Source organism: Perca flavescens, chromosome 15 (assembly GCF_004354835.1).
Source record: "Perca flavescens isolate YP-PL-M2 chromosome 15, PFLA_1.0, whole genome shotgun sequence".
Lineage (NCBI taxonomy): Eukaryota > Metazoa > Chordata > Actinopteri > Perciformes > Percidae > Perca > Perca flavescens.
Window position 1 is genome coordinate 13,110,717 of NC_041345.1, and position 27,390 is coordinate 13,138,106.

General features: G+C 37.3%; 2 protein-coding genes across 5 annotated transcripts; one reads left to right on the top strand and one right to left on the bottom strand.

The window, feature by feature from the left end:
* The first annotated feature begins 13,010 nt into the window (after window positions 1–13,010).
* On the top strand, window positions 13,011–14,518 carry LOC114570324 (neuropeptide B). The gene is made up of 2 exons (XM_028600591.1): window positions 13,011–13,435; window positions 14,273–14,518. Exons 1-2 carry the CDS (start codon window positions 13,178–13,180, stop codon window positions 14,399–14,401), a joined length of 387 nt encoding a protein of 128 aa, XP_028456392.1. The 5' UTR covers window positions 13,011–13,177; the 3' UTR covers window positions 14,402–14,518.
* A 440-nt stretch (window positions 14,519–14,958) lies between these two features.
* Window positions 14,959–25,410, bottom strand: LOC114569488 (guanine nucleotide-binding protein G(o) subunit alpha). 4 transcript variants are annotated; one of them, XM_028599323.1, is made up of 10 exons: window positions 25,222–25,410; window positions 24,603–24,711; window positions 24,410–24,501; window positions 24,209–24,301; window positions 23,110–23,270; window positions 20,424–20,552; window positions 17,841–17,970; window positions 17,658–17,729; window positions 16,025–16,112; window positions 14,959–15,327 (listed from the first exon to the last, which is right to left on the bottom strand). In XM_028599323.1, exons 1-10 carry the CDS (start codon window positions 25,264–25,266, stop codon window positions 15,137–15,139), a joined length of 1,110 nt encoding a protein of 369 aa, XP_028455124.1. In that variant the 5' UTR covers window positions 25,267–25,410; the 3' UTR covers window positions 14,959–15,136. The 4 variants fall into 4 exon arrangements, with proteins under 4 accessions (XP_028455124.1, XP_028455123.1, XP_028455126.1 ...); XM_028599322.1 differs by having other exon boundaries at window positions 24,603–24,738; window positions 25,222–25,409; XM_028599325.1 differs by lacking the exon at window positions 25,222–25,410 and adding an exon at window positions 25,059–25,190.
* Between the last annotated feature and the right edge of the window lie 1,980 nt (window positions 25,411–27,390).

The window sequence follows — 27,390 nt, forward strand, 5'->3', positions numbered from 1 at the left end:
ACTCGCTACAGAACTTGGCGGTCTTCTGTGCAATATGTTGTCCACAACCTGGGCACTTCATCTTCACGCGAGTGATCTCTGCAAAGGAAAAAACAACTGCAATGTACCTTGAGGTTCTACCCTGTAGCAGATTCCTTTCACTTTCGCTACGTGAGGCCTCATGAGACAGCGTTCAGCTCTGCCAAAACAACCGCCTAAGTTGTTTCTTTCATTGACATGGACTTTGAGCAGTCTTACCCAACCCAACAAACTGGCCTATCAACATTTCGTTAAGTGACTGAAATGGATATAAAATGCAGCAGTGGCAGTGAGCCAGTGCACGCCCACCTTCGGTCATGTGAATTATACAAGAAGAAACTCACTTCAGTCAAAGAGAAGAACAACTATGAGGTCTCACTGCGCGCTAGAATAGACCAAGTTCCTTTAAAAAATATATATAACACTACCCTGAGCCTTTAGAAAGATAACATAACATTGATCACAACTAGTTAAAAGGAGAAAAAACGTTTTAAAAAGTACTCTTCTGTAGAAAAAAATAATACTTGCGTAGCCATAAAATATTTAACACATGTTGCTGTACCAAATTACCTTTCTCAGGGTGTGAAGGGCAGATAGGCTAGGCAGTGGATTTAATAAGTCATAATGCCTTAACTGCTACTTGTCCATATAAGTTAGACACTCCTGAGTCTGCAGTTACTGTTGAAAAACTGAAACACTTGTAAAGAAACTATAAATCACCATTGCCCTACAAAATGGCTAATCATACATTTTCAGCCATGAGTTTAAAATGTTGAACTACATCGTTCTTTATTTTGGTGATTTGTTTTGATGTTATGGATGAAAAGTCCAAAATTATCATTTTATTTGTTGAAAATTACAAAAGGGATTCAGTGACACTTGCAAGTCTATGCTTCATTTCCTGTTTTAGGACATAATCACTGCTCTGCTCGCTCTTTGTTGAAACCATGGATGTATTCAGACAACCCCTCAGGACTTCTGGATACACCCTGGCCTGAGGCAACCATTATAGCTTGAATGTTTAAACCCAGAGAGAGCACTGCTGGGATTAAGTTTATTGCATATTTGTTCATACATGTTTTTTGTGGGTCTTTTATGTGAGGTAACAGGGTTATTCAGCTCAGATTTTAGCACAGCATTTTCTTAAGATGTTCTAACCAGTGAAAAAAAATAGATGGACACATCTCATCCTGTTGCTACTTTCTTTCTTTTTTTTCAAATAAAAATGCGTGAAATAATTGTTATGTCAGCAAATATGTGGTAATATTGATAGGCAGGGAAAAAATGCCAAGAAAATTGCTGGCACTAGGTGTGGAAGTGTACTCGATTATACAAAATTACTGTTTATTTGTGCACCAAACTGTCTTTAATCTGAAAAACAACATTATTAAAGAAACATTTATGTATTAATCGGGGTGGTATTATTAGGGTGCGGCGAGGATTGCAGGATTGCAAAGAAAGTTTGCAGAAGGAGAGAGAGTATCTTTATTTACAGACTGGAAAGATGGGTGTTTTTTAAGCATCGAGTGATGCACTCTGTTAATGAAAAGATCTTTGGCTCCACAGTTTAGCCAATAGCATGTTTGCTTCGTAAAACTATTTGTTGCGTCACTTCCAGTTTCGACCCAAAAAAAGAGAAGGAAAATAGAAATGTCGACCTACAACCTCATTCGACAACAGCAAAAGGGAATGCCAACTAAACAAACACACAGTAGCTAACATTACCATTCTTATTGCATAATCACGACACAATAACAGCTCTGTGTCACACTAAATAAGTGTCCTTGCTACATTTAGGCAGCGAGTTAGCTATCTAGCTTACTAACCCGGCTCCATAACAGACAACCAACCTTGTTTAAGCTGCGTAACAGCGTGACGTTAAGTTAGCTTACATTAGCTGAGTCGGTTTGCTCTCTGACTCACTTTCCAGAAAAACAAAACAATAAAATGTGCAGGTGCAAGGACGGCGGTCAACCAAATAGCATTGCATTTAAAACCCGTTTGAGCCATACTTACTCAGAAGAGTCCCGTAACAGCGAGGTCTGATAAGTTAGCTGACTTAAGGTTACTTCAGCTAATATGATTAACGTTAGGTCATTATTTAAAATTTGTCATAAAGTCTGACGTTATCACCTCCAGCTTTCTACAGAGAAGTAACAAACATGTCCTACCTGAAAAGACGGTGTCGCGACACCTTATTCAATATTTCTTCTCTTTTGCAAAAGGGAAAAGCCCAGAAGTCATCTCTGCGGACCTAACGTTACCGCCAGCAGAGTCACATCCGAGACCCTGCTATTCATTCCGTTTCCGCATGTGTTGTAAAGTTTCGTTTTATCAGAAATGGGCGTCAACTAATACAGTTTACTTTCTTAATAACTCATATCAGTATTTTTTTCTGTACTGGGGAGGATGGCAGAGCAGGTTTTTCATGAACAGGTGTGGAAAGTAATTGGGACTCTCATGTAGCCTAGTTTTAACAACCTCTTCTAATGACACTGATCAATAATTCTAGTTTTGATTAAATAATCAAGTGATGTTTAAGTACTTTATAACACAAGCAAAGAGTAGGCACAATCCAAGAAGGGACATGTGCTTTCTGAATAATGGAAAGCATGATGGACATGATTGGCTGCTAGATAGGGAGTCATGGTCCATCAAGTGATTTAGTTATACAAATTGTGGGATTTTCCTTTTGTTTTTGATTTTTTTGAAATAACTGTGTTAAAACACTAAGTCTGTATATGTGCACCCTTTAGAAAAGCTTTCATGAAGAGTAACATTGTCTTGATGGCTTGTGGCATAAAAGCACATTTTTGGATTTTTAAATTGTGTCTATCTTTGTCTTAAACAATGATTGTTAGTACAAGTGAGTACTTTTACCCAACAGTGCTTGCAGAATTTTACCTAAACTCTGTCCAATTCAGTCACTGGTTAGATATATGGTCACAAAGCATTCAGGCACTCAGATGTCTGCTTGTGGCTGTATTTGACTTTCACTTTAAGCAAGGACACACTCCTGTCCATAGGCCAACAGTAGAAAACTGTGATTGCAGGCTACTGGAAATCCCTCCATTATGTGATAAAGTGTGCAAATAGAAAGCAAGAAGTCTTTCACCACAGCAAAATGTCCACAAAGTAGCAGCACTTTTCCTGCAATATATTACACTGTCAGCACAGTGTATGTGCCCCTCAACTTGGCAAAGCAGGTTTGTTTTATAGTCATTTTAAAGCTACACATGGATTCAGGCTAAGCGATGTGTTTGTAGCTCTTGCATAATGCTCTCTCTAGATAATCCATCCATAATAAAAAAAAAAAGTAGAACCAATAATACTGTGTGCTGCGTTGTTTACTGTGAGAAAGGAGATTCACACTATATATATCTGTGTACATTCTCATTAAAGGGAAACATGCTCAACCTGCAGATGTTTATTGTTTACACTGAGCACCCAGTGATGTCTGTGGGATGAACTTTTTATCCTGTTATGAGTTGTGCCTCTCTACAGCTCTCACATGACACCTACTTCTCCATTGAGGAGAGTTGTGTTCATTCGAGTAATGAAGGCTCAACACCAACTTATTTTAGGATGCTGTGCTCTTAAATTGTCAGCAGAGGGCAGAATAATCTGGAAGTTAGTGTAAGAATGTGCCATTGAGTGTAGGGACCAGGCAAGATTGTATGATTTCAACCACGTTTGCATGTGGACACTGTGCTCTAAAAAAAACGTATCTTCTGGAAACACCTACTGTATCTTAAGTGTTTCAGGTTTATTTTGTGAGGGTATGTTATCATGGTAATTTGGACTGCACTCCCAGCTCAGGTATGTGTTGCATTCAGGCTCTCAGATCTGAAGGTATTGACACTTGTCTTCACAATGCAACTTGTACAAAAGAGAGAGAGAGAGTCATCTGGCCCTATAGCAAAAAAAAACTGCATGCACAAGTCAAGTTAAAAACTAAAACTGCACAGGTGGAAATAATCAGAATAACAGTAGGAGCTGTTTGGAGAGTCGTTAATTGTCTCAGATACAAGAAATAGGAGAAGAAGCATGTCAAGGCCATTTTTTTTGCCCACATTGTTTTGGTAAATAAGAGGTTACATTGAATGGCAGGTAGCTTATAGTTATCAATGATGAATGTTTGCATAGTAAATGTGCAGGTGTATTATTTCATCTACATCCATCATTGAAGCCCTGAAGGACAATCAGGCAGATGTTGTGAAGTATCCCAAATGTAAGTGTGATGACACAGTGTTACATTAATAGGAAGAATTAGTCGTGAGTTAACTTGTTTCCCTGAAAATAACATCTTTTGTTTTCGTTGTACAATGTTTTTGTTTTCTCTCATTTGTGTATTATAATAGTGTGTACCTCACATACATGTCTGTATTTCATTTATTTCGCATATTTCCATCTTTTATGGCCTGTTGAACCTGCTCCAATCGTCTGTAGCCTGGTTGGGTAATAAAATGACTAAAATACTCTGAAAAACCTCAGGAACTAAAGACTTCAGACAGTAAATGAACTTCCACACCGCCAAAATGAGAATTTATTATTTGTAAAACGCTGAGCACCAGAAAGCAACGTAACAGCCAGCTAGTGCACATCCACACACATATGATCCAGAGGCATGGTGAAAGAAATACAATAACATGCATAAAAAAAATACAACTTAACTTTTATTTTTCTCTTTGATGAAAACTTGAGATATGTTTTTACATTTCACATTCATTTTTTGGTCTTCACTTTGATCAACAAGAATTAGCGTTGATAGAAGAAAATGGGTTTTTGTATGTTTGTGATATTTTGCCACAATTTGTTTCCTTTTCCTGCAAAACGGCATGTGCTTGTTGTCCAATCAGAGAGTTTCAACATATGAAGGGTTCAAGAGTTCCCTGAAAAAGAAAGAAGGAAAAAATAAAACATTTGCACTGTCTTGAGATAATCTTATTGATTAAAGATAAGTATGTACTTGCTGAGCTTTAGCCTGCCTGCACACTGTGCTGTAAACCACTTCGTCATCGTTATGGGAAGCCATCTGCTGCTCCCTGCAGGCGATACAGTTGATGAGTGCCTCTAATGCAACATTAATTATTATGTGTGAAAAATAGGTAACATGAAATATCTCACATGTTTGACTTTCTCTTGGTGTGAAAGTCAACAGTTGTGTAGATGAGCTCCAGTGTTTGTTCCTCACATCCAATTCTCTCTTGTGATTGGTTATTGTCAAAAACAGGATAGTTGACATAGACTGTATTCTGAATATGCATGAATATAAAAATGATGAATTAGTGTAGAACAATATCCTCTTACATTCAGTTCTCAGTTCTACATTCAGTTCTCCCCCTACCACATGGCCTTTTTACACACAACAAAAAACAACCTCATGGGTTGTACTTGCTTGCATGCATGTTTGTAGACAACCTCAGTGCAACTAACATCTTAACCTGTAATGTACGGGATACTGTATATGTCACCCAGCTTTAAATCACGTACAAATTTAGAACATAATAGAACCATAATGAGCTTTAAATAGTAAATATAATGATAGTGACACCTGTATGTCCTCCTCACAGTCAGTCTCTGGCTCTCTTGTCCTTTTACTTTTGAGTCTGAAACACATTAAAAGACTTTTGAACATCATCGCATGATTGTTGTGTATGTGAGCTATATAAGTCATAAAGTGTAAATACAGCTTACCTTATGATGGCAATAACAGTGGTCAAAATCAGAAGCACAGAAACAGCGGCAATTATGGGAATGATAAGTACATCTCTGGTAAATGTCCAATATTCTGTGTAACAAAGGCAGTGTCTTAGCTTTGTGAGACAAGAATGAAGGTATCAAATAAAAGTCAAAAGATGTGACACAATCTACTCGTTTAAAAATGATTGTTTCAATTCAGCTTTGATGAGCCTTAAATAATAAAAAAACAATAAAAAAAACACTGTTCAAGCAAAGGTTGATCAAAGACACTAAATATGAGCAAATAAATATCCACTTACGTTTATTTTTTAAAGTATAAACAGAGGAGTTTTGGCTTCCATGTTTGTTGGTGGCACTGCATAAATACTGGCCATCACCAGGGACGAACACAGGCCCGTTTCCAACATCCATTATATCGCCATCATCCATTTTAAACCAAGTATAATTCTCCACTGGGGGGTTTGCATGGCTGCTGCAGGTCAGGGTTATGTTGCTGCCGCCGTCTGCCTCCATCGAGGGTCTGAAAGACACTGATGTGTTCTTGGGGCCATCTGAAAGAAAATCATAATAATAATTTATACTTTATTAATCCCGCAAGGTAAATTACAAAACTGGAGCTATTAACTATCACAGAAATCATGTCGCAAATTGGTAGATTTAATTTTCATTATCTAAATCACATCGTTTTTATTTCATTCTCTCAAGTGTTGATCTCGTGTCCAATACTCACACTCAACATCAATATGTATGACTCCTGAAGTTGTTGCTGTGTGTGTTTTCAGAGAACAAGTGTAGTTTCCAGAGTTTGTGGAGGACATGTTGCTTAAATAAAGTGTAGGTCCTTCAGTTATAGGTTCTCCATTCTTAAACCAGGTGAAAGCAGATAGAAGTTTACTGCCATCACAGCTGTTTCTGCAGGTCAGATTCACAGAGTTGCCCTCCTTTGTTGTTCCGTTTCCATTAAGCTTTGTAACCGAAATGCTCAAATCTAGAAGAGCAAAGTGCCGCTTCAGTTTAATTATGGATTAAAGTGCAGAGAAGATTCACAACTATAGTTTTATTATGACAACTTACCAACAACCTTTAATGTTGAGCCATCTGTACCAGTCCACTTGCCCTCGTTGGAGTTAGTTGTAAATCTGAAGGTGTGTTTTCCTGTATCATTATGCTCCACTTGGTGTATTTTTAAAGAACAATTGTGATTTGTGTCACCAATATACTGAAATCTCAAGGAGGTTTTATTCAACTTGCTGTCAAATATGAAAGGACCATCAAAAATATTATATTTTTCATGACCCCATATAACACTTTGTACTATCAGGTTGTTAGGATAGTAAAATGAACAAGGAATGACAACAGACGAGTCTTTCACTGCACAGATATGTTGCTCTTGATAATTCACTTTCCACTGACTGCAAAGAGCACCTGAAAGAGATGTATTGATGCATGCATTATTTCACCATAATAATGCTACCTTAAATGAGAGTGAAATGTTGTACTTACCAGTCAGAAACAGCAGCGTCAGTGTCCATGTCAGGTTTCTGCCTTCAACACACATGTCTCTATTTGATTTTAAGTGTTCAGCAAAAGTCTCCGCAGGCTACATTAATTGTTTTCACAGAGTTATTGTGTCTTTTCCCTTATTCCTCCACTAAACAAAGCTTCCTGTATTGTACTGTGTGTACCGTTTTTGATCGTCTCTTAAAAACATTCTCAGCCCCTGAAATCAGGTCACTCACACCACAGACTCAATACACAGCTTCAATCTGAACCTGAGTGGTATACATATGGAACCAGACCATGCATAGAGGAAACAGTGCACATCACGCACTAATAATGTTGCTTTCTTGTGTGTAGAGCAGTCAGAGGTACTGTGATGTTTTTTAAACAACACTAACCAAGTGTTACTATTTAGTGGAATGACTGTACTCAATTGTTAAAGTAATTTTTAGCCGTATTCATTTTCCATGTTTACTTTTGGTAACTTGCCGCTAAATGCTATGTGCATACAATACGTAAACTACAGTATTGTTGAACCTGTACCTTGTTATATACTGCACCAATACAAATCATCAGCTATTAAACTCAATTTTACACATCAAAAGTACCACTGCACTGCATATGTGAAGAAGTTGTATAAAGCCTTTTGCTCCAGGGAGCTGAGCGAAGTCTGATAAATTGCCTTAAATGATGTCACTTAAGTCAGCGTTGGTTGGGGCTTAAGACTACAAGTTTGAAAATGAAATGAATCTGGAGGTGTGGAGTTGAAGAGAAGTGAGCTCACCATACCTGAAGTCCACTTCTTAGCTCTGCTTGATCAAACTGTCAGCGATAGAGATGGATTGTGGGTAATGCAGGCACAATGTTTTGCGAGGAAGAAGAATGTGGGGGATAAAGAAGAGGATATCTCTGTTTCTGCTGCGTCAATTGATTATTAGAAACAAGTGAAGTCACCTCATTCTCTTGGTAAATTATGTTGAAGAGTGTTTAAGATTTTAAACATTACGTAATTTTTGCAGTGAAGAACTGCATGCATGACTCTATGTGGTATGTATTATGTATATGTGGACCTGGTCAGTTTAACTCATTGCATCAACAAAAAGAAAGACCACTAAACAGCAGGGACACATTTAGTTTCACTGTAGGCTACACTGTTTTTGTTTTGCTCTCATTTATCCAGTACAATAATTTATATCTCACATAATTAAGCTATTTATTTCACATATTTCCAGATTTTACAGCCTTGTCAGTAGCGCAGGTTTACAGTTGGGAACATGATTTTAGACAACTCCTGAGATGCTCAGGAACTAAAGACTACAGGAAGTAAATTAACTTACGTACAGTGCCAAAAGCACAAAACAGGAATCCATGTGATTTATAAAAACACCGAGCACCAGAAAGCAACTTAAAAGGCAGTGTGTGTGTGTGCACACGATCCAAACACATGTGACACAGAGGAACGGTGAAAGAAATACAATAACATGCATTAAAACAAAAACAAATGTACCCAATAATCTGTACCTTCATGAAGATGTCTCTTATTTACAGAAATCCCAATGAGTTTTTGTTTTCTGTTTTTGGTTTATGACTCTTGGTGGTATCTTTTATTTTGAGTTACTAGTGTTAAGGGGTTAGATGTGTTCTAATGTGTTGTTTTTAATAATTTCACAGTTTCTTTTCCTCATCTGGATTATAATATTTATCTTTACTGCAATGCATGTGCAGCACATCTTACATATTTGTAAAAAGTAAGAAAAAAATCAGAAACCAAATACCCTCAAAACCCACGTATTACTGCAAAACAGCGTGTGTTTGATTTCAAATTGGGGAGGCTCCATCTATAAAGGGTTTGATAGTTGGTTCCTGAAAAAGAGAACAAAAATGTTTGCACTGAAGCCATTTTATGCAAATAATAATTCATTAAATGTGTGTTTCATGAGCTTCACCTGCACACTGTGATGTAAACTACGTCTTCATTATTATGGGAGGCCATCTGCTGTAGCCTGCAGGTGATACGGTCAATCAGTTCATGTGCCTCCAATGCATCAAACGTGGAACAAATGGATTAAATTAAGTGTAAAAACATCTCACGTTTGACTTTCTTTTGTTGGTGAAGTGTACAGTTGCATAGACGACTTCTGTTGCTGCTTCCTCGTACTGATTGCCCTGTTGTGATTGGTTGTCACAGAGCAGCCAGTTGACATAGTCTGTATTCTGCATACAATCATAAAGAAATAAAACAATTTCAATTAGTGTAGAACAATGCCCTCCTTATGTTTCAAATTCTACCTTTATGTTTCTGTTATGAACTTCTGTTTCACTCACACAACCAAAACGACCTCCGCTTTCTCTTATCTGATGTCCATCATGGTATGTCAGTGAGCAGAGACTTAGGATGTGGGTTTGACTTGCCTTTTAACTTAGCTTTACTGATTTGCAGACAACCTCTGAGAAATTCCCAGCCCTAATTGTAATATAGTATGCAGCGTACTGTCTAGAATGTATGCCACAAAAATGTCACCTGTATGTCCTCCTCTGTCTCTGGTACCCACGTCTTTTTTTTGTGGAGTCTGAAACAAAGAAATGTGATCTTTGCTAAGACATGATCATAATGTACATCAGCAGACCCCTGAGCAATGAATAACACAGTGCAAGGATCATTTATTCTGCCACATCAGGCCATGTTTAGTGAAAAAAAAGATGCTTTTGATCCGTTTTGCTGACAGGACCTGATTAGGTAACATAAGTGAAAACACCTGTGTGCAAGACTTTACATACGGTACATACATATGATACCTTTATAGATATGATGCATTACCATTGATTAAACTGGCAAACAGTATAACCTCCTAAGTATTTCCTCCATCTCAACCAGCTACATTTAAATGTTGCTTATACTTTAATCTGAATGAATACGGTAACAGGGTCTGTTCTGCATAATCAGTGCTTTTACTTTTGAAACTTAAAATAGGCTACATTTTTTATAACACTTATATACTTTTACTTAAGTAATATTTGAATTCAGGACTTCCACTTAAAAAAGAGAATGTATTATCACTATACTTTTACTGGAGTAAAGCATCATCCTAAATACTTGTCTGGTGCATGTTGGAAAAGGGGCTACAAATACAGCTTACCTTCTGACGGCGGTAACAGTAATCCCAATCAGGAGCACAGCAACAGTAGCAATGATCAGTACATCTCTGGTACATGTTGCCCAGTATGCTGTAAAACAAAGGCAGTGTGTTAGAGCTGTTTTAATGACTCATTGTTTAATCAGTCTTAAAATATGTGGCACAAAATTATTTACAAAAGAGATTAATTCAATTGACCCTATTTGGAGTTATATATATATATATAAAGTAGTCCAACTCCCTGGAGTCTATTCACTTCAAACACAAGTAACACCACTATAACATAATGTACATTTGTTCATGCAAATTCTATATAACACATTTGGTTTAATTACACCGCTTTATTGTCATTTCCACACAACTTACAAATTAAGAAATATATATATATATATATATATATATATTTTGCAGGAAAACAATGGTTGATTTCGCAAATAAGCATTATTTTTACACATACTGCAGTAGGGTCAGCGGGACCCCAAACAAAGATGAAGTCAATGTCAACAAAACAAAAGAGTCAACGAAGCATGAGTTCAATTAGAGAAAGACACTAAAGGACTGGTATAATGAGCAAATAAATATCCACTTACGTTTAATTTTTAAAGTATAAACAGAAGAGTTTTGGCTTCCATGTTTGTTGGTGGCACTGCATAAATACTGGCCACCATCACCAGGGACGAACACAGGCCCGTTTCCAACATCCATTATATCGCCATCATCCATTTTAAACCAAGTATAATTCTCCACTGGGGGGTTTGCATGGCTGCTGCAGGTCAGGGTTATGTTGCTGCCGCCGTCTGCCTCCATCGAGGGTCTGACAGACACTGATGTGTTCTTGGGGCCATCTGAAAGAAAATCATAATAATAATTTATACTTTATTAATCCCGCAAGGTAAATTACAAAACTGGAGCTATTAACTATCACAGAAATCATGTCATGCAATTTGGTAGATTTCATTTTCATTATCGAAATCACATCGTTTTTTATTTTATTCTCTCAAGTGTTGATCTCGTGTCCAATACTCACACTCAACATCAATATGTATGACTCCTGAAGTTGTTGCTGTGTGTGTTTTCAGAGAACAAGTGTAGTTTCCAGAGTTTGTGGAGGACATGTTGCTTAAATAAAGTGTAGGTCCTTCAGTTATAGGTTCTCCATTCTTAAACCAGGTGAAAGCAGATAGAAGTTTACTCCCATCACAGCTGTTCCTGCAGGTCAGATTCACAGAGTCGCCCTCCTTTGTTGTTCCGTTTCCATTAAGCTTTGTAACCGAAATGCTCAAATCTAGAAGAGCAAAGTAGGCTATTGCTTTAGATTCAAACTTTATGGATTGAACTGCTGAGAAGATTCACAACTATATTTATATTGTGAAAACTTACCAACAACCTTTAGTGTTGAGCCAACTCTACCAGTCCACTTGCCCCCTTTGGAGTTAGTTGTAAATCTGAAGGTGTATTTCCCTGTATCATTATGCTCCACTTGGTGTATTTTTAAAGAACAATTTTGATGTTTGTCACCAAAATACTGGAATGTTGAAGTGACTTGTTTCATCTTCCTGTCAGAAATAAAGAGAGTCCTGAAAGGATGAGACTTAACATGAACCCACATGACTCTTTTCACTCTCAGGTTCTCAGGATAGTAGAATGAACAAGGAATGACAGCAGACGAGCCTTTCACTGTACAGATACGTTGCTGATGGTATACCACTTCCCATGTATTGCAGAGAACACCTGAAAGAGATGGATTCATTCATACCCTGTAAGATTTTTTTTTTTAAATACTTTAAATGAAACATTACATGATATGTAAGTGTTGTTCTTACCAGCCAGAAACAGTGGCATCAGTGTCCACGTCACAATGCACATCTTACAAATCATCAAGGTTGTAATTGATCCTAAAATGTTTGTAAAATGCTCTGCAGGGGTTGTTGATGGCCTTTTCTCAAAATACACAGTGAATGAGTTTTTGCTTTCCTTTATCTGCTTCTTAATCTACGTACTTTAAACACAGCTTCCTGTAATGGGGGGGGGGAAAAGAAGGTCTTGGGTTGCTCTAACAAAGTTTTCAGTCTGTGAAACCAGGTCACATGCATCGCACTCAGCCCTCCACTTCAGCTTTTTCTGTTTAGATGTGTGAAACCAGCACATGAAACATACAGTATGTCCTGCATACTGGCATCTTACTGCATGTTGCTTTGTTGTGGTCATATCAGAGTTGTCACAAAATCTATTTTCCATTTTGTACTTTTGATAGTTGATTGACACTGTCAAATGTACTAGTTGTTTAATGTAAAATGTAATGTAAAATACTGTTAATTTAGTATTAAGTTTGGGCTTTAAGGTTAAAAAAAAACGTAAGACACAGTGATATACACTAACATTGTCTCTAGCCAAGTCATTTCTGTACACATTTTGGGAGTACTTTCCCATGTTTGAGTAATGGGGGCAATATTTATTCTATACTTCTATGAATCTTAAAAATTACTCAGGAGTTATGTTACCTGCCTTAATTTATATCAGCACAACATGAAGACTTCACAATTGCTTTTCAAAAATCAGATTTTATGACAGAATTTGATGTGGTGATTTAAGTTCAACATTTCATTTCAAACATTGAAGATGAACAGATATTTCAAACAGAGCTCGCCAGGAGGAGTGGGTTTCTCTGAGGTGTGTGTGTAAATCGCCCCCTGCGGGACAGTTTATGTTGACGACATTGCGAGAATGATGACGGGGTCCCAATAAAGACTGAAGTAGTGAGCGGCGACAACGGGAACCACCAGTCAGTCAGAGGTGCGCAGGAACAACCTTCAGTGCTCGACATGGAGATGCCCGCTAAATCCGTGTTCCCCGTCGTGGTGATCTCCGTGCTGGTGGCTTGCAGTCCGACGGAGGCTTGGTACAAGCAGGTGGCCGGCCCAAGCTACTACTCGGTGGGCAGGGCGTCCGGCTTGCTGTCCGGTATCCGGAGGTCACCGTACGTCAGGAGAGCCGAGCCGGAGCCGTCAGACAGCGAAGAGCTGGCGACCAACAGCGTGTCTCCTGAATTCCCTCCGCGCAATTTCATCCTGAAGACGATGGTGAGTGGTGATCGATTTTATCAACATATGGGTAGGAGGCCATTACGCGGCAGCTCACCGCAAGAGCGCTAATACTTTATTTAAAATGTTTAACCTTAATATCCTATTTCTCTTTAAAATTCAAAACAAAAGCTATGTGCCATCTTTAAAATAAAAGGCTGGAAACAAGTTAGGCTAAATTACATTTCAGATTTTAAACTTAAGGCATTACTGCCCAATATTGTACTGAAAGGAAATATTGTAGAATCAATATAGACTATATATTTTTATCAATGTATACATGATTTAGTTTAAACAAAACAAAAATCACTTTTCCGGACTCACGGTCATTTCAGTCGTGGAGGAGCTGTCCAGTCAGCACTACTGAAACTAAGAAAGTCGGATTTACAAGTTTAAAAAACATATTCTGATCTTTTAGTCACATTATAAATCTACTTTCATACAAGTTAAGTGAAATATAAGAAGCAGAATGGTCAGATTTTACTATGCATTGAATCTATATTATATATGTAATGTAATCTCTTGAAATGTAATCTTAATCAGCAAAGTTACTAGTAAAAACTGTCCAAAAATGTCAAGTGCAGTACTCCCCTTTGAAATGTGGAGTGGAAAAAGTAGCATGAAATGGAAAGAGGTAAATGTGCTTAGTTATCATTTTCACAACCGGTTTGACATGACGGGGTTGAAGTACTTTTGAGATGAGGTCCATATAAATAAAATCTTGATTAGTGTTCTCTGCAGGAATATCGAGCATCACAATGTCTGATTCAAGTGTACAGAATTTAAAGATTAGGCCTACATTTTTCTAATTTAACAATTTCTGTTCCTCCCCAACAGCCTGTTTGCATCAAAGACATTACACCAAACCTGCAGAGCTGTGAACTCTTCCAGGAAATCAAAGGCTCATTTAAGTGCCAAGCGGACGTCTTCCTCACTCTGGACTCTGCAGACTGTGCAGGAGACTGAGCAGTGAAGCAGACAGCTGGGCTGGATGATGGGGAAGAAAACAAATCTACATGTCTAACTTTAATTTTAACACTAAATGTTGCACTAGATGCAAGATATGCTACTTTTAATTTATCACTTCACCCATTTATTCATTGATTTTGTGATGAACCAGTTTTAAAAACTAAAGCTGTAAAAGTAGTGTATTAAATGTACATATATCTGAGTTTATTAAATGAATCATATTGCAGCCCCTTGTTGAAATTATTGAATGCAAAACACATTACAATGTAATGATTTATCTTCTCATCTACACTGAGGATAAGTAAATCTCTGCATTTTTGCAAACATCAATTATGTCAACCCTGTAACTTGCAATCATTTTGGCATTTGGTTATTCATTCAGTGATGGGTGTTTCAGAAGCATAAAATGTGTAGGATGTAAACCAAGAAAATATAATACAAACAGCTCACTGATTAAAAGGACCAAAGTGTTGAACATGTCAGACTTTATAACTGGAGAAACAAAAAATCGTTTATAATGGGGAATAGATATAACAACATTACAAAAAGGGACCAAGTGTATCAATAAATATTTTATTTAAGAAAGGTTTTAAAATAAATGGGTAAAGTGCAGCCTTATCATGTTAATATTCGCTGCTTAAATACATGATTTGCACACAGGAAAACAACCGATGAAATAAAAATACCAGCACTGAATAAATAAACACTCATCTTACAGCCTTCAGGTGACTTTTACAGCAGCTGGACAGCTGCTAGGTTCTCCTTCATAACCTGATCTATGACCATGTAAAAGACCACTTGTACGTTTGTGGTGTCTGTTGCCGTGGTGAAGTGGTGGTACACTAGCTTGTCAGGACTGCGGTTACATGAGGAGAACATGGCAGTTATGTGGTGGGCTGCAGCATCCACATCAACATCTGCGCCTGAATGAGGTCAAAAGAAGAAACATACCAAATCTTGAGACATCCGACTGAGTTCAGTAAAGTGACGGCTCGGTTTAACTATACAGCCCAAACTACAAGCACACTGGGGTAGTTTAATTTATTAAATAAAATAAATAAAAACAAGAAACTGGCTTCTGGTGAGAATCCGTACACAAGTTATCCTCCTGAATATACACAAATAAAACATGAGTCTAAAATATGTATGACCATGCTCTGGCCAGAATTAATGATATACAGATTATTTGAAATATCTAGGAATTCAGATTACCCAATGGACAGGGAGGATGCAGCATGCCATCCAGAAAAACAAAGAAATGCATATAAATTCCTTGAGGAATTTAAAATTCAGTTAAGAGAAAATACCTCCAAGTTGTCAACTCGTTGAGTAGCAGATTTGAACAAGAACTGGAGAATCCCAAGTCAGCAGTATATACTTAATCAGTTTCTAAATTTGGGGGTTCATTACTCAACATTGGGGCAGTTGCAATATAAATAAGATTCAAAGAAACTATAATGTATACTTTTTTAAATTTAAGATTAACTAAAAGGTTTGAAATTGATTATCCTTGTTTAATTTACTATTTGAACTCTCCCAAAACATAAAGCAAAAGTTTGTTGTACGCAAACAGTTCTGCCTGGAGTCTTACAAAAAAAGAAGTATTCCTCAGCAACATACCTTTGTAACTAGAAAGGTAAAATCTCAAGTGTCTTCCAGAGTGTAGGATCTTGTCCCGGAAAAGGTCAGTTTTATTCATAAATAGAATCTGTATGAGAGCGAGATGGCATCAGAATTGTGAATTTAAAAAAAAGTGACAATATTCAAATTTTCCAGGTGATGCCTTTCAGTGCAGTTTTTCACAACCTAACTCATGTCTAAAAATGCACCACATTCACAACATTTAAGTATCTGTACAAACAAAACTCTGTAGTTCCATCTGAGAGCCCAATACGGTTAGGTGGCTTTTTACTAGGGGTGTGACGAGACGCTTACTCCACGAGACGAGACATCACGAGATTGGGTTCACGAGAACGAGACGAGATTTTAAAAAAAAAAATTTAAAGAAATCCTCAATGATGAAATATATAAATGGAAAATAGTTTTTTATTCAACTGACCTTGGCTTCTTTGTAGAGGTTTGGAACTACAGTGCGAGTTAAATGCGCGCGTGATGGGATGACGTACCTCGTTTCCAGTGTGTGGAGGAGTCGCCGAAATCCGACATTTTCCACCACAGAAAATGGCCTCATATGAGCTGCAATGAAAACGCCTATGTCCCTCGTTATTGCCGTGGCTCTTGCACTTACCGGTGGCAGAGATGCAAAGGCTTTTAGAGTTGTTTGCCCTTTTAATGTTTTTTTTGTGGGTGCAGTAGTTAGTAGAGAGCTGTGGTGGTGCTGTAAGTGTTTTTGCATAGTGCTCGTGTTAGCCGCGGTATACGGCATTTTTTTCTTACAATGTTTACATAAGGCGTAATAGGCGATCACATCGCCTCACGAGACAACTTTTCACCTCGACGAGAAATCTCGTCACGTTTTAATCTCGCGAGATCTCATAAAACGAGATCTTGTCACACCCTTACTTTTTACTAAAAAAAAAGAAAAAAAAAGAAATTGTAACATCAGTAGTAGTAATGGTCAGCATCTCCATTTAAAAAAATAAAATAAAAAAAAAGCAGTTCACATGATAGGCAGAAATTTGAGTTTTGCATCTCCAGTCAATATGCAATTCTAACATTTTATACCACCACTATAGACTTTGTATTCTGCCAATAGAAAAATCAATTGACTGCCCAGCATTTAAGATGTAATTAACATTTTAAAGAAATGATGCAAGAGGAAATGGCCATAAGATAACCCTTGCCCTCAAGTTAATCAAGTGCAAATATAAAAGCTAGTGACCAACAAGTGAGTTATTCATGACGATGCAAATAGCCCCACTACCTCACAATATGAAAGAAATAATTCAAACTAAATTACACCCAGTGTGAAACAGTGCTCGCAGCCAACTTACTAAACAGAAATCACCTGCCCTACATCTCAATTAAACTTTGTATGCTAATTATGTATGTCAGATGCAATCATAGCCAGTTTGTGTCCCGTCTGCTTGGCAAGAATGATTTTAAAAAGCCCCACTCAGTGCTTTAGTCACCTCCACACATTTAGACAAGCTTTTAAAAAAAAAAAAAAAAAAAGGAGGACAGTCCGTGGAAGAGGCCATGAAAACAAAGCTCTAAAATGATACCTTTATTGTATTCTACGCATTATTCATTTTTAAGAAAGCCATCTAAAAGTAAGTGCAAATAAACTTACCAGTGAGGTGCTGCTAAAGACTGTATTGGTGCAGATGGATGTAAAAAGTTCAAGACTTTCCTGTAGCCGATTCTAATAAAGAAAATACGGAAAAAGTAAAGTAGAGGCCGAGACAAAACATGTCTACGTATATTTTGCAAGAATATAAACAGATCACATTTAATTCATGCAATTGCAACATACCCCTGAGGTTTTGTCCGTCTGTGTCATATCATAGCTGCTCAGGGCCACGACATACAACAAAGCCTGAATACAGTCAAAGCAGCTGAGCCACTTCCTCCTCACACTCCGCTGGCCCCCGACGTCATACAACCTGTAAACAAACAAATCAATTCATGCTTCATTTCATCCAACGAGTTGCTTCCAACTGATCACATCAACAACATGTGCAAGAAGAAAGAAAATGTGCAATTGAGCAAGATCTTCTACATGTTTATAGCTTGAATCACTCTAATCGCTCTATAAAGACATGATATTCTTTTTTGTATATATGTTGTATTCTTGGGGAATAAGGAAATATCCTTGAGATCAAATAATATGAATTAGTACCCATTTTAAATATTGGGCCAATCCATGTCAAAATATGAACTGGCACTGACTAAGTGAAGTCGAGGGTCTTGGTGACACAGGTAATGAGCCCCCATTTGGGCCCGACAGTCTCCAGGTGCATGATTGCAGTACTCATGTCAAAGGGAATAAAGCATTTATCCCCCGGGTCACGAGTCAATTTTAACAAGCTGGGGACAATAAGCCATAACTGTGGCATTTGATGGCAGTAGTTTGTGGTGCAGAGAGGAAAAAAAAACTAAAAAAAACACAATCATGACTGGCTTGACTGCAAGAAGGCTTTCATGGTTTTTCAGATTTAGTGGAAGAGCGTAATAAGACCTGTAAACAGATACAGCTAGCAAGAGTTGAGGAAATGACGCCATTTAGCCATTTAGTGGAATTAGCCCAAGACATACGTCTCACTCTGAAGCCACTTATCAGAATTGTGTTATGCAAGTTTAAGAAATTAAAATGTAATGCTTAGAATTGAAAAATATGGAGATGAAGGCACCAGATAATCTGAAAAAAAAAAAAAAAAGAAAGAGACCGATCTTAACTAGTGCATGGAACACAAACAGAATGCATAAAGGCAGTATGTAATACTATTAACATGGTTTTAACTATTGCAGTTTGGCTGGTTTATTGTTCTGTGGCATCTAAATGGAAATCTTGTCAACCAATTTGAACCACATTCAAACTGTGATTGTATCCAATACTAAAGAAAGACCCGTTATGTAAAATTATCAGAACTCTAACATTTCCCCAAGTGAAGCATTTTAATGTAGTTCTAACATTGAAGCTACAGTATATGCAATATTAATTAAGCCCCAGTCTATATGGATTCCATTTCTTATGACTCCCACACATTGAACACCATCACAGCAAAGGGACAGAGCGCAAGGAGAATCACGAAAAGGTTGCTTAGGAGGGTGGGGTTTTAATTTCTCATCGGACGCGCCTCCATATTTGTGTCATTATTCATGGAATAACCAGTCAAAGAGAAGCCATCAATATTTCAATATCTGAGTCATGCCCAGGCAGCCACCTCCCTCAGCTCAGAAAAGTTCACCTTTAGTCAGGGACCCTTTGGGAGTGGTGAGGCGGAGTCCCCAGAGGCTCAAAAACAGCTTTCTAGGAAAGCTGCATGTTCAAGAGTGTACAGTACAACAACTGCATGAACAGCAACTCTGATGGAAAATAAATCTAAATCCAAAAGTCCTCAAAGACCCATAGCTTAGGCTTTGTTTGTTTAACCAATTGATTAGAATTCCCTTCACTCTTAGTCTCCAGCAGTCTCTGTAAAAATCAATTTACTGGAGATGTAATTTGGGTTTGTAGGAACTCCACCACAGCCAACATTTAGTCAAATGTGTTTGTTGTTGGCCAAAGTTAAAATATTGTGCTTCAGACAGGCCAGGGAACTTTGCTGCCCTCTTTCACATTGTACCCTTACTATGATATTACCAATAGCAATCATAACAATAATGGAAATGCACATTAAAAAGCTGAGAAACCACCATTGAACAACTCCACAGCCATCTTATTTACATGCTGAACCTCGTGACCAAGTAAGCAATTAACACATTCAAATGTCACCATTACACTCATAACACATGCATCTCTTCAGGTACACACTCCTAAACAAGCAACTCTTAGTTGTTATGCATCTACAGGTACATATTATGCACTGTATAGCCTACAGTCTTTTGATGTATATGTAATATTTTCTGTATGTGTGCAGTGTATGTGTGTAGCTGCATGCTTGTGTTAAACTGCATGTGGTTTTAGTATCTGCTCTGTTTGTACATATTTCAGTGAGTGTGCGTGTATGCAATGTATCCCCTAGTTGCATTAAATGTTGCTTTCAGGTTCAATATCAAGATTTCTTAATTAGATTTGGTAAGGTGTTTCAAGGGAATATGACTAACACTTCACTGTGCCATAACACATCTATAGCGTAAGATCCAGAGTTCAATTGTCCCTTTAAAATGAAATATTGTGTTAATAACAACCGTGCATATTCAGTAACATAATTACACCTCTTACAGTAAGTGTATAATATGATGCTTGCAGTGAGCCCAGTGCAAACACTAAAATTATTTACCTTTATAAACTCCTATACAGCATTATGTTGGCATATGTTATCTGTGCACAGCGCTACAGTATATCATGTTGCAACCACTGCTGAATTTGCACTTCAAGTTTAGTAAGTCTTACCGAAAGATCATTTCATTAAGTTGAAACTGTGTCTCAATGATTCCACAGGTCCTCACTCTGACTCTCAGAACATCCATCACAGTAGGAACGTATTTGGGAGCGATGATTCTACTCATGTTCTCAAAGAAACTGGAGAGGGAATAAAAAGTAAAGAAGAAATATCACTTAGTGATCAGAAACATTTCAAATAATTGAAGCTTTTGTCAAGACAGATTTCCTTCCAATATAAAAAGGTGAAGACAGACAATATTTGGGCATTTTAACTGAAGTTGTTCCAGTACATGCCGTTTGAGGCTTTAGGATCAGTTTAATGTAATTTGATTTTTAAGAGCAGTAAAACTTCTCAGTGGCACGAACAAGTTTGTTTCACCCGGGCCACTACTCTACATCCAGCTACCAGTTTATTTGGTACACTGAGCTAAAACTAATACAACAGACCTGCAACAAATCCTACCTCCATGAAGGGTATAATGTTCAGTTGCAACTGATTTCGTGGGTTTATTAGGACTAAAATTGGTAATTTTGCAGGCTCTAAGTTGTGGTGCGTTTAATATTTAAAAAGGGAGCTGTGTGAAGTCTGAAACAGAGTAATGTCACTTGGGTCAGTGCGGTTGTTGCTGAAGATTAGAAAATGAAAAACATCTGGGGGTGTGAAGTAAGAAAATAGTAACCAGCTTACCATACTTGTGTAGCCCACTACTCATCTCTTCTGGAGGCTACATTAGGCACTTAAAAAAAAAAAAAAAAAAAAAAAATGTGGATGGATTTAGATTTTTATTGACCGTCCATCATGAGTCTGACAACTCTATGGGAGTGCAAGGGTAAATTTATATAGAGTACTTCTATTTATAGAGAGCTTATAAATATGACCTAGTACACTCACAAAAGATGGAGTCAAAAAGCAGTCCGTTATGTTAGATGGTCGGGTTGTAGACTAGTCAGTGACTTTATCCTGTCAATATACGAGTAAGTGCAAATATTTGCAACTTCCAGTTAATGAAGGGTGTTGATTAGAAATCATTACTAAAACAGGTTTCATTAATAGTCAACTTCAAATTTCTTTCTAGCAACATTAACTGTTTATGCCAAAGCTTATGTCTGAAACTTATGTCCGAGAAGTCATTTTACACACTGAGGTGCCTTCAGGTCCTGGGGAAAGTTAGTTTGTCACAACAGTCTATCCAATATTCCTGGAGAAGGAAATCAATGCGAGGTCCAGCAGAGTGAGAACGGACTGCAAGACAGCCAGTTGAGTTTCAGATCATCCTCCAGCTCCTAAACTTGAGTTTAGGATAATGAAACTGTCACATAATCTCAGTCTAGCCAGTCCAGCAAGAGTTGAGCCTTGTTGCCTCAGAGAACAGAACGAAAAGTCCACCTTACATCAAAGACCGTATGCACCCACCAACACTGGTCACAATACAAAATTTTGTGTTTGTGATGATGCACATTTCCCAGAATGCCTCTAAAGAAAAAGCAGATGGACTTTGAGAAAAACTGAGAGCCCCACCTAGCATTGCACTCGTGTTGATTGAGCGGCATTATAAACACTACTAACTGATGCTAATGTTTAACAGCACTGGCATGAATTCCCTTGTGTAGGGCAGTGGTGGCCTAAAGGTTGGAGAAGCAAGCTTGTGACCAGGAGGTTGTTGGTTCAATACACAGACTGACAGGATAAATCTGGGTGGGGAAGTGAAAGAGCAGCACTTGTCCCTCATTACCACAACTGAGGTGCCCTTGACACAAAAAAAAAAAAAATAACTCCACTGGAACTGATCAGTGGCCATCAGATCAGACTGGTTATACTGGCCAGCTTACAGGTATGACTAACTGCGTTAATGTGACAGGTCGTCGTTGCAAATGAAAATTTGTTCTAAATCAACTTACCTGGATAATTAAAAGGTTAACACTAACTAACTACACAAAATGGTTTACATTTCTATTTAAAGAGGATTACATTTTAACTTTAACAAGATTTGTAATGTGTTAGGGGGTAATTTGTTTAAACAATCACACTTTATGGTTGCATGAAGAGAGAAACAATAATGCCATCTAGCAAAATATATTCCACACTTCAGTTAATGATCCACACTTGAGCTGATGATACAACACACACAACAAATGATCTATGCAGAGTGGTGTTACGATTTCATGACACTGTGCAGGCTGCTTTTTTTGGTTGGTGAACAATTGAAAGGGCACAATTGCTGAAGGACAGCGAATGGAAAAACCAGCTACACCCACATACATATAAAATGTCCCACAAAGATGTTGGGTAAAACATGCTGGCTGATTTCCAATAATATCCATTTCAAAATAATCTGACAATATTCAGTGAGATGTATTGTGGTTAAAAACAAAACAAATACTGATGATTAAAATGTCTCGATTGGAACATATCTCCTATGCATCTTGATTATAATGCAGGTAAGGGTGCTATTTAAATACTATGAAAGTGTCAAAACTCTCAACACTGGCCAATCAGGGCTGACTAGGCTTTTTAGAGAGAGTGCTTTAAAGAGAAATGTGCTCTACACACGCTTAGCACTTGCTCTACTGTTGCTCTGTATTTATAAGATGTGATGACACGCTTCTTACTGGGCAATCTCCCTTGACATTTGCACTGTCAGTCATAATTGGGTGGAATTGTGCAACGTAGATGACTTTAGGTAATTCTACTCACTAGAGTGCAGAGTCATTGAGCTCAAACTCGTAACCTCTGGCTGCAGCTGCTTGCACCCCTTGGTCGGCCCAAAGGGCACAGATTGCATGAGCCACGAAAGGAAGCAGCTCCTGGTCTTCCCCCAAACACTGACTGCAGGACAGGATGGAGTGGGCGTGCATCTGCAGTACAGGAGATAATATATCACACACACACACACACACACACACACACACACACACACACACACACACAATCTATTTAAAAGTAACACTCTACCTGAAGATACAAATGGACCAATATGTCTTGCAACATCAGAACTTGTCAGTATAGATGACTGATAGAGATTGATTATTATACAATGTGTGTGGTCATTATAAAGTGTGTGTCATATATAGACGAAGACTGACATCTAGTGTGACAAAGAGGGGCTGCAATGAAAAGTGGGCTACCACATAGCAGATTTGATTAAACCATTTAATAAAATAAAAAATAAAAAGATTTAGGATGTACAATGGATGATGATACATGGGATTCAATTCTGTCAAACAGTGGGTTGCACATTAGAGAAGCTAGGGGTAAGTTTATTCAATACAAAATTCTTTATATATTATACCCCTTCCAGGCTTTATAAAATGGGTATTGGCAGAAACGATCTTTGTTGGAAATGTCAAATAGCTTAAGGTACTTTGATGCATGCCCTTTGGGAATGTCCGGTGATCTGTTTTTTGGAGCAGTGTTTTAAGTTACATGCAGGGTTGGTTATCCTGTAATCTGCCCAAATCACCTAGACAGTGTTTACTTGGAGACTCATTTTGAGATTTTGGAAGGACTCTCATGCCCCAACAAGAAAGAATGACTGAGAATGCTGCGTGCGAAAAGATGCTGGGAAGACTACATTGTACGAATGAAACCATGAAGGAACAATGGGACAATTTCTGCACCTACATGTCTACAATGTAATTTGAACATCAGCTGTTTACAGAGATTTACATTGAATCTCACTGTTGTGTGTTGTTTTTTGTTATAAAATAAAAAACTCAAATATTTGAATTATAAAAAAAAAAAAAAAAAAAAAAAAAATTTAAAATATAATAGTACAAGTACAATCTCTCCTCACCTTGTTCTTCTTGTTAGCAAGATTAATCCTCAGCATTCCCATTCCTTGAAGAACAAACTTCATGGAGGTCAGCAGGTTGTCTAGTACTGCATGCTACAGAGGAAAGGACGGTCAACCTTTTGTCCTTTGACTGATGTGCTGAAAGTTGTTTGATAGTTCAGTGCTCAACAAATGCTTCATTTGCTTGCAGCTGTCCAATACCTTAAAACTTATGAGCTCCTGTTTGGAGAAGCCGTGACTGTGGATTATCTTAATCTGTTTGATTAGGGTGCTCTTTCCACTCTCTGCAGCTCCTGACACACACAAACCAAAGACATGCTTCTACTTAAAAATGGCAACACTTCACTGAAACCTGTTAAACTACATTCATGTAATAAATGCCTTTAAAACTTACCAAGCATGAGGATTTTTACCACATTCATCTCAGTCTGGGCATGTTCACAAAGGTCTTGCTCTATTCTAGAGCTCTGGAGTTTAGCCTTTTTACCCTCATCTGTGATATCCTGGTGAGGGCACATTCCCATGCAGATCTGAGCAAGAATGTAACTTTCACATAGATGCTTTGGGACTAAAACACAACTTCAAAAACTATAGTAATAACATTTCATAAACAATTGAGGATGTGTTTTAGTAAACGTTTAGAAATACAAAACTGACTAGAATGCATTGGCAGATTACATTTCTCTTAAACAAAAACAAAATAAAAAAAAACAAACACATTTTAAAAAGGTAATTCTACTAAATTTTACATTACATGTAAACAGTCACAAAACTCATTAAATTAAGAAATAAGTTGCAAATAGCCTACTTTAACTGACTGAATAGCAACCTGAAAGATTATTCCACTGACCTAAATCTATTTAGACTGAAAGACGACGAAATCTTGCATATTTTGAAGCACAACTTTGTTGACCAAGACTCAACGAGGCTATGCGCCTCTCACACTTCGGTTGTAGTTTTATAACAAACATTAGCATTTTCAAATCAGTTGAACAATTTAATGCATGTTCTACCTGCAGTGGGGCTGGCAGTAGTCCTATACCAAAACAGCAAAACATCTCTCTGCTTTCGATCTACACACCGGCGTCGTTTGACTCACAGCTTGAACGGCTAACAGAATTAGCAACAAACGGAAGAGTTAATTAGCTTAATTGGGCGCACGTGTGAACCCGGATTTGCTTTCTTGACAGCTCGCTTCAGAGACAAATAAGAAAAACGTATATATATTGTACTTTTTTTTTAAATGAGCACAACTTCACTTAATTACATAAATTAGAAATCTTACTCAGCACATGTAGTTGAATCTATCAATATTTACAAAAATGTAACTTTTTCCATGATGGATATTTTCAATGGGAGTATCTAGTCATGCTTAGCTGCTTTCAGTGGTAAAATGAAAGCAGCTTTCAATTTTAGAGGCTTTTTTTTTTTCTTCCGTTGCATACTTTATACTGCTACTCCATCTGACATCTTATCACTTACTTTTAAAAACAATGTTATACTTAGGCCTACATCAGTTTATGAACATATATTGTAATATATTTAACTACCCAACAGTATAACACGTTTATAAATTACTCTACCTTTGACAACATTAAAATGCTGCTTACATGTAATGAATTAAATGTTAATGAATCAGTGTTAATATTCCAATAATATATAAGATAGATGATAAATGTTACACTGATTGGGGATACCTGGCATAATACATACTTTTACTCATTTTGAATGCAGGACTTTTATAGTATTATTTCATTGTGGTACTGCTACTTTTACTTAACTAAAAAAAAAAAATCTCAAAACTTAATACTTCGTCCACCATTGCCTGCTTGAAAATAAAAGTACTTTTCCACGCCAAGATGGGTGGATTGTTCATTTAACATAAGTCCTCTGGGAGGCCCAAGTTGGAATCGGTTAATTTGTTCTTATACTGCACTGTAAAATTTTATTCTCGTCTTTTATCTGTTTTAAATTTTTTTAAATCGTTTTTAACTGCTCTTTAATGTTTACATTTTTTAGTCGTTTTTAACTGGTCTTTAATGTTTTATGTAAAGCACTTTGAATTGCCCTGTTGCTGAAATGTGCTATACAAATAAAGCTGCCTTGCCTTGCCTTGACATAGGGTTGCCAAACATTCATACTGACTGAATTACTTCTACATTCTGGGCCATATAACTTCATGCTTCCATGTAAAAAGATTTTCAAATTAGGTCAATATGCCCTTTTTCTCTCTTTTTGAAAAAGCTTACAGATCTTTGCTGGGTACCAATCTGCTGCTAAAATAATCTACTCTTAATTGTCTGACATTTAACAAACTCTCTGTGTGACTCATTCATATGTTGAAAAATTCAGATCTTTTTTTTCTGATCAAAGGTCATTTCTGTGTCCCAAACATGACTTTAACCTTTCATTGTGTGACTAAAGCACAGCCTGCTCATTTACCTCAATTACTGAGGAAATAAATAAGACATTGCAATCCTCCTAACCCCTGCCATTTTCTGTTTTAGGGAAAATAAGATGACAAATAGCCTTTCCGATTAAAATGTTATTATTATCAGCAATAGTATACTGTAGTCCAATCACTTTATACAGTGTTTGTCAACTGGGAGTTTTCAATAACATATACATTATAGCCTACACTGAATACATTCCAACTTGACATACAGACATATTAATATGGTTTTTTTCAAACATTAAACACTCTATACAGTAGTTAATGGAGAGGAGGTGAGTAAAATATACATTTAAAAAAAATATAATTTAATCCAATCTGACATAGAGACAGACGCTTCATTTTTTAGGGTTCAATGACAGTAAAAGGTCTATTTTATTATCAAGTCAACAACACTGAGCATCTGTCATTGTTTTATAGTTAAGCTTAAAAGCAGTCTGTTAAAGCTCTGTAGTGTTCTCTATAGTAGGATAAACCTTAAAGGAGTGTTGGTTTAAAAAAAATACAATTGCACTCAAAAGGCCGGGCGTGCAGGTCTTAACAGTGTGCATTTTTTGAGTTAAAACTCTGCTCTAGTCAAACAAAACTGTTCTTTTTGAGAAGTCAGTGCAGTCTGGAGTAAGGCCTGATATGTACATGAGGTCCCGAAACACCTTTACACATCCAAACAATTCAAGTTGCATGCAGAGAAGCAGGTGGATTTCCTACTTCTCTAATGGTTTGAGCATCC

Bases quoted from the DNA above. Each gene is read 5' to 3' on its own strand.
- LOC114570324 (XM_028600591.1), top strand. From the start codon at position 13,178: ATGGAGATGCCCGCTAAATCCGTGTTCCCCGTCGTGGTGATCTCCGTG. The intron at 13,436-14,272 runs GTGAGTGGTGAT...CCTCCCCAACAG, and splicing joins ATTTCATCCTGAAGACGATG to CCTGTTTGCATCAAAGACAT.
- LOC114569488 (XM_028599322.1), bottom strand. From the start codon at position 25,266: ATGTTTTGCTGTTTTGGTATAGGACTACTGCCAGCCCCACTGCAG. The intron at 24,502-24,602 runs GTAAGTTTTAAA...TGTGTGTGTCAG, and splicing joins GGTAAAAATCCTCATGCTTG to GAGCTGCAGAGAGTGGAAAG. The intron at 17,971-20,423 runs GTAAGACTTACT...GTTTGTTTACAG, and splicing joins CTTAATGAAATGATCTTTCG to GTTGTATGACGTCGGGGGCC.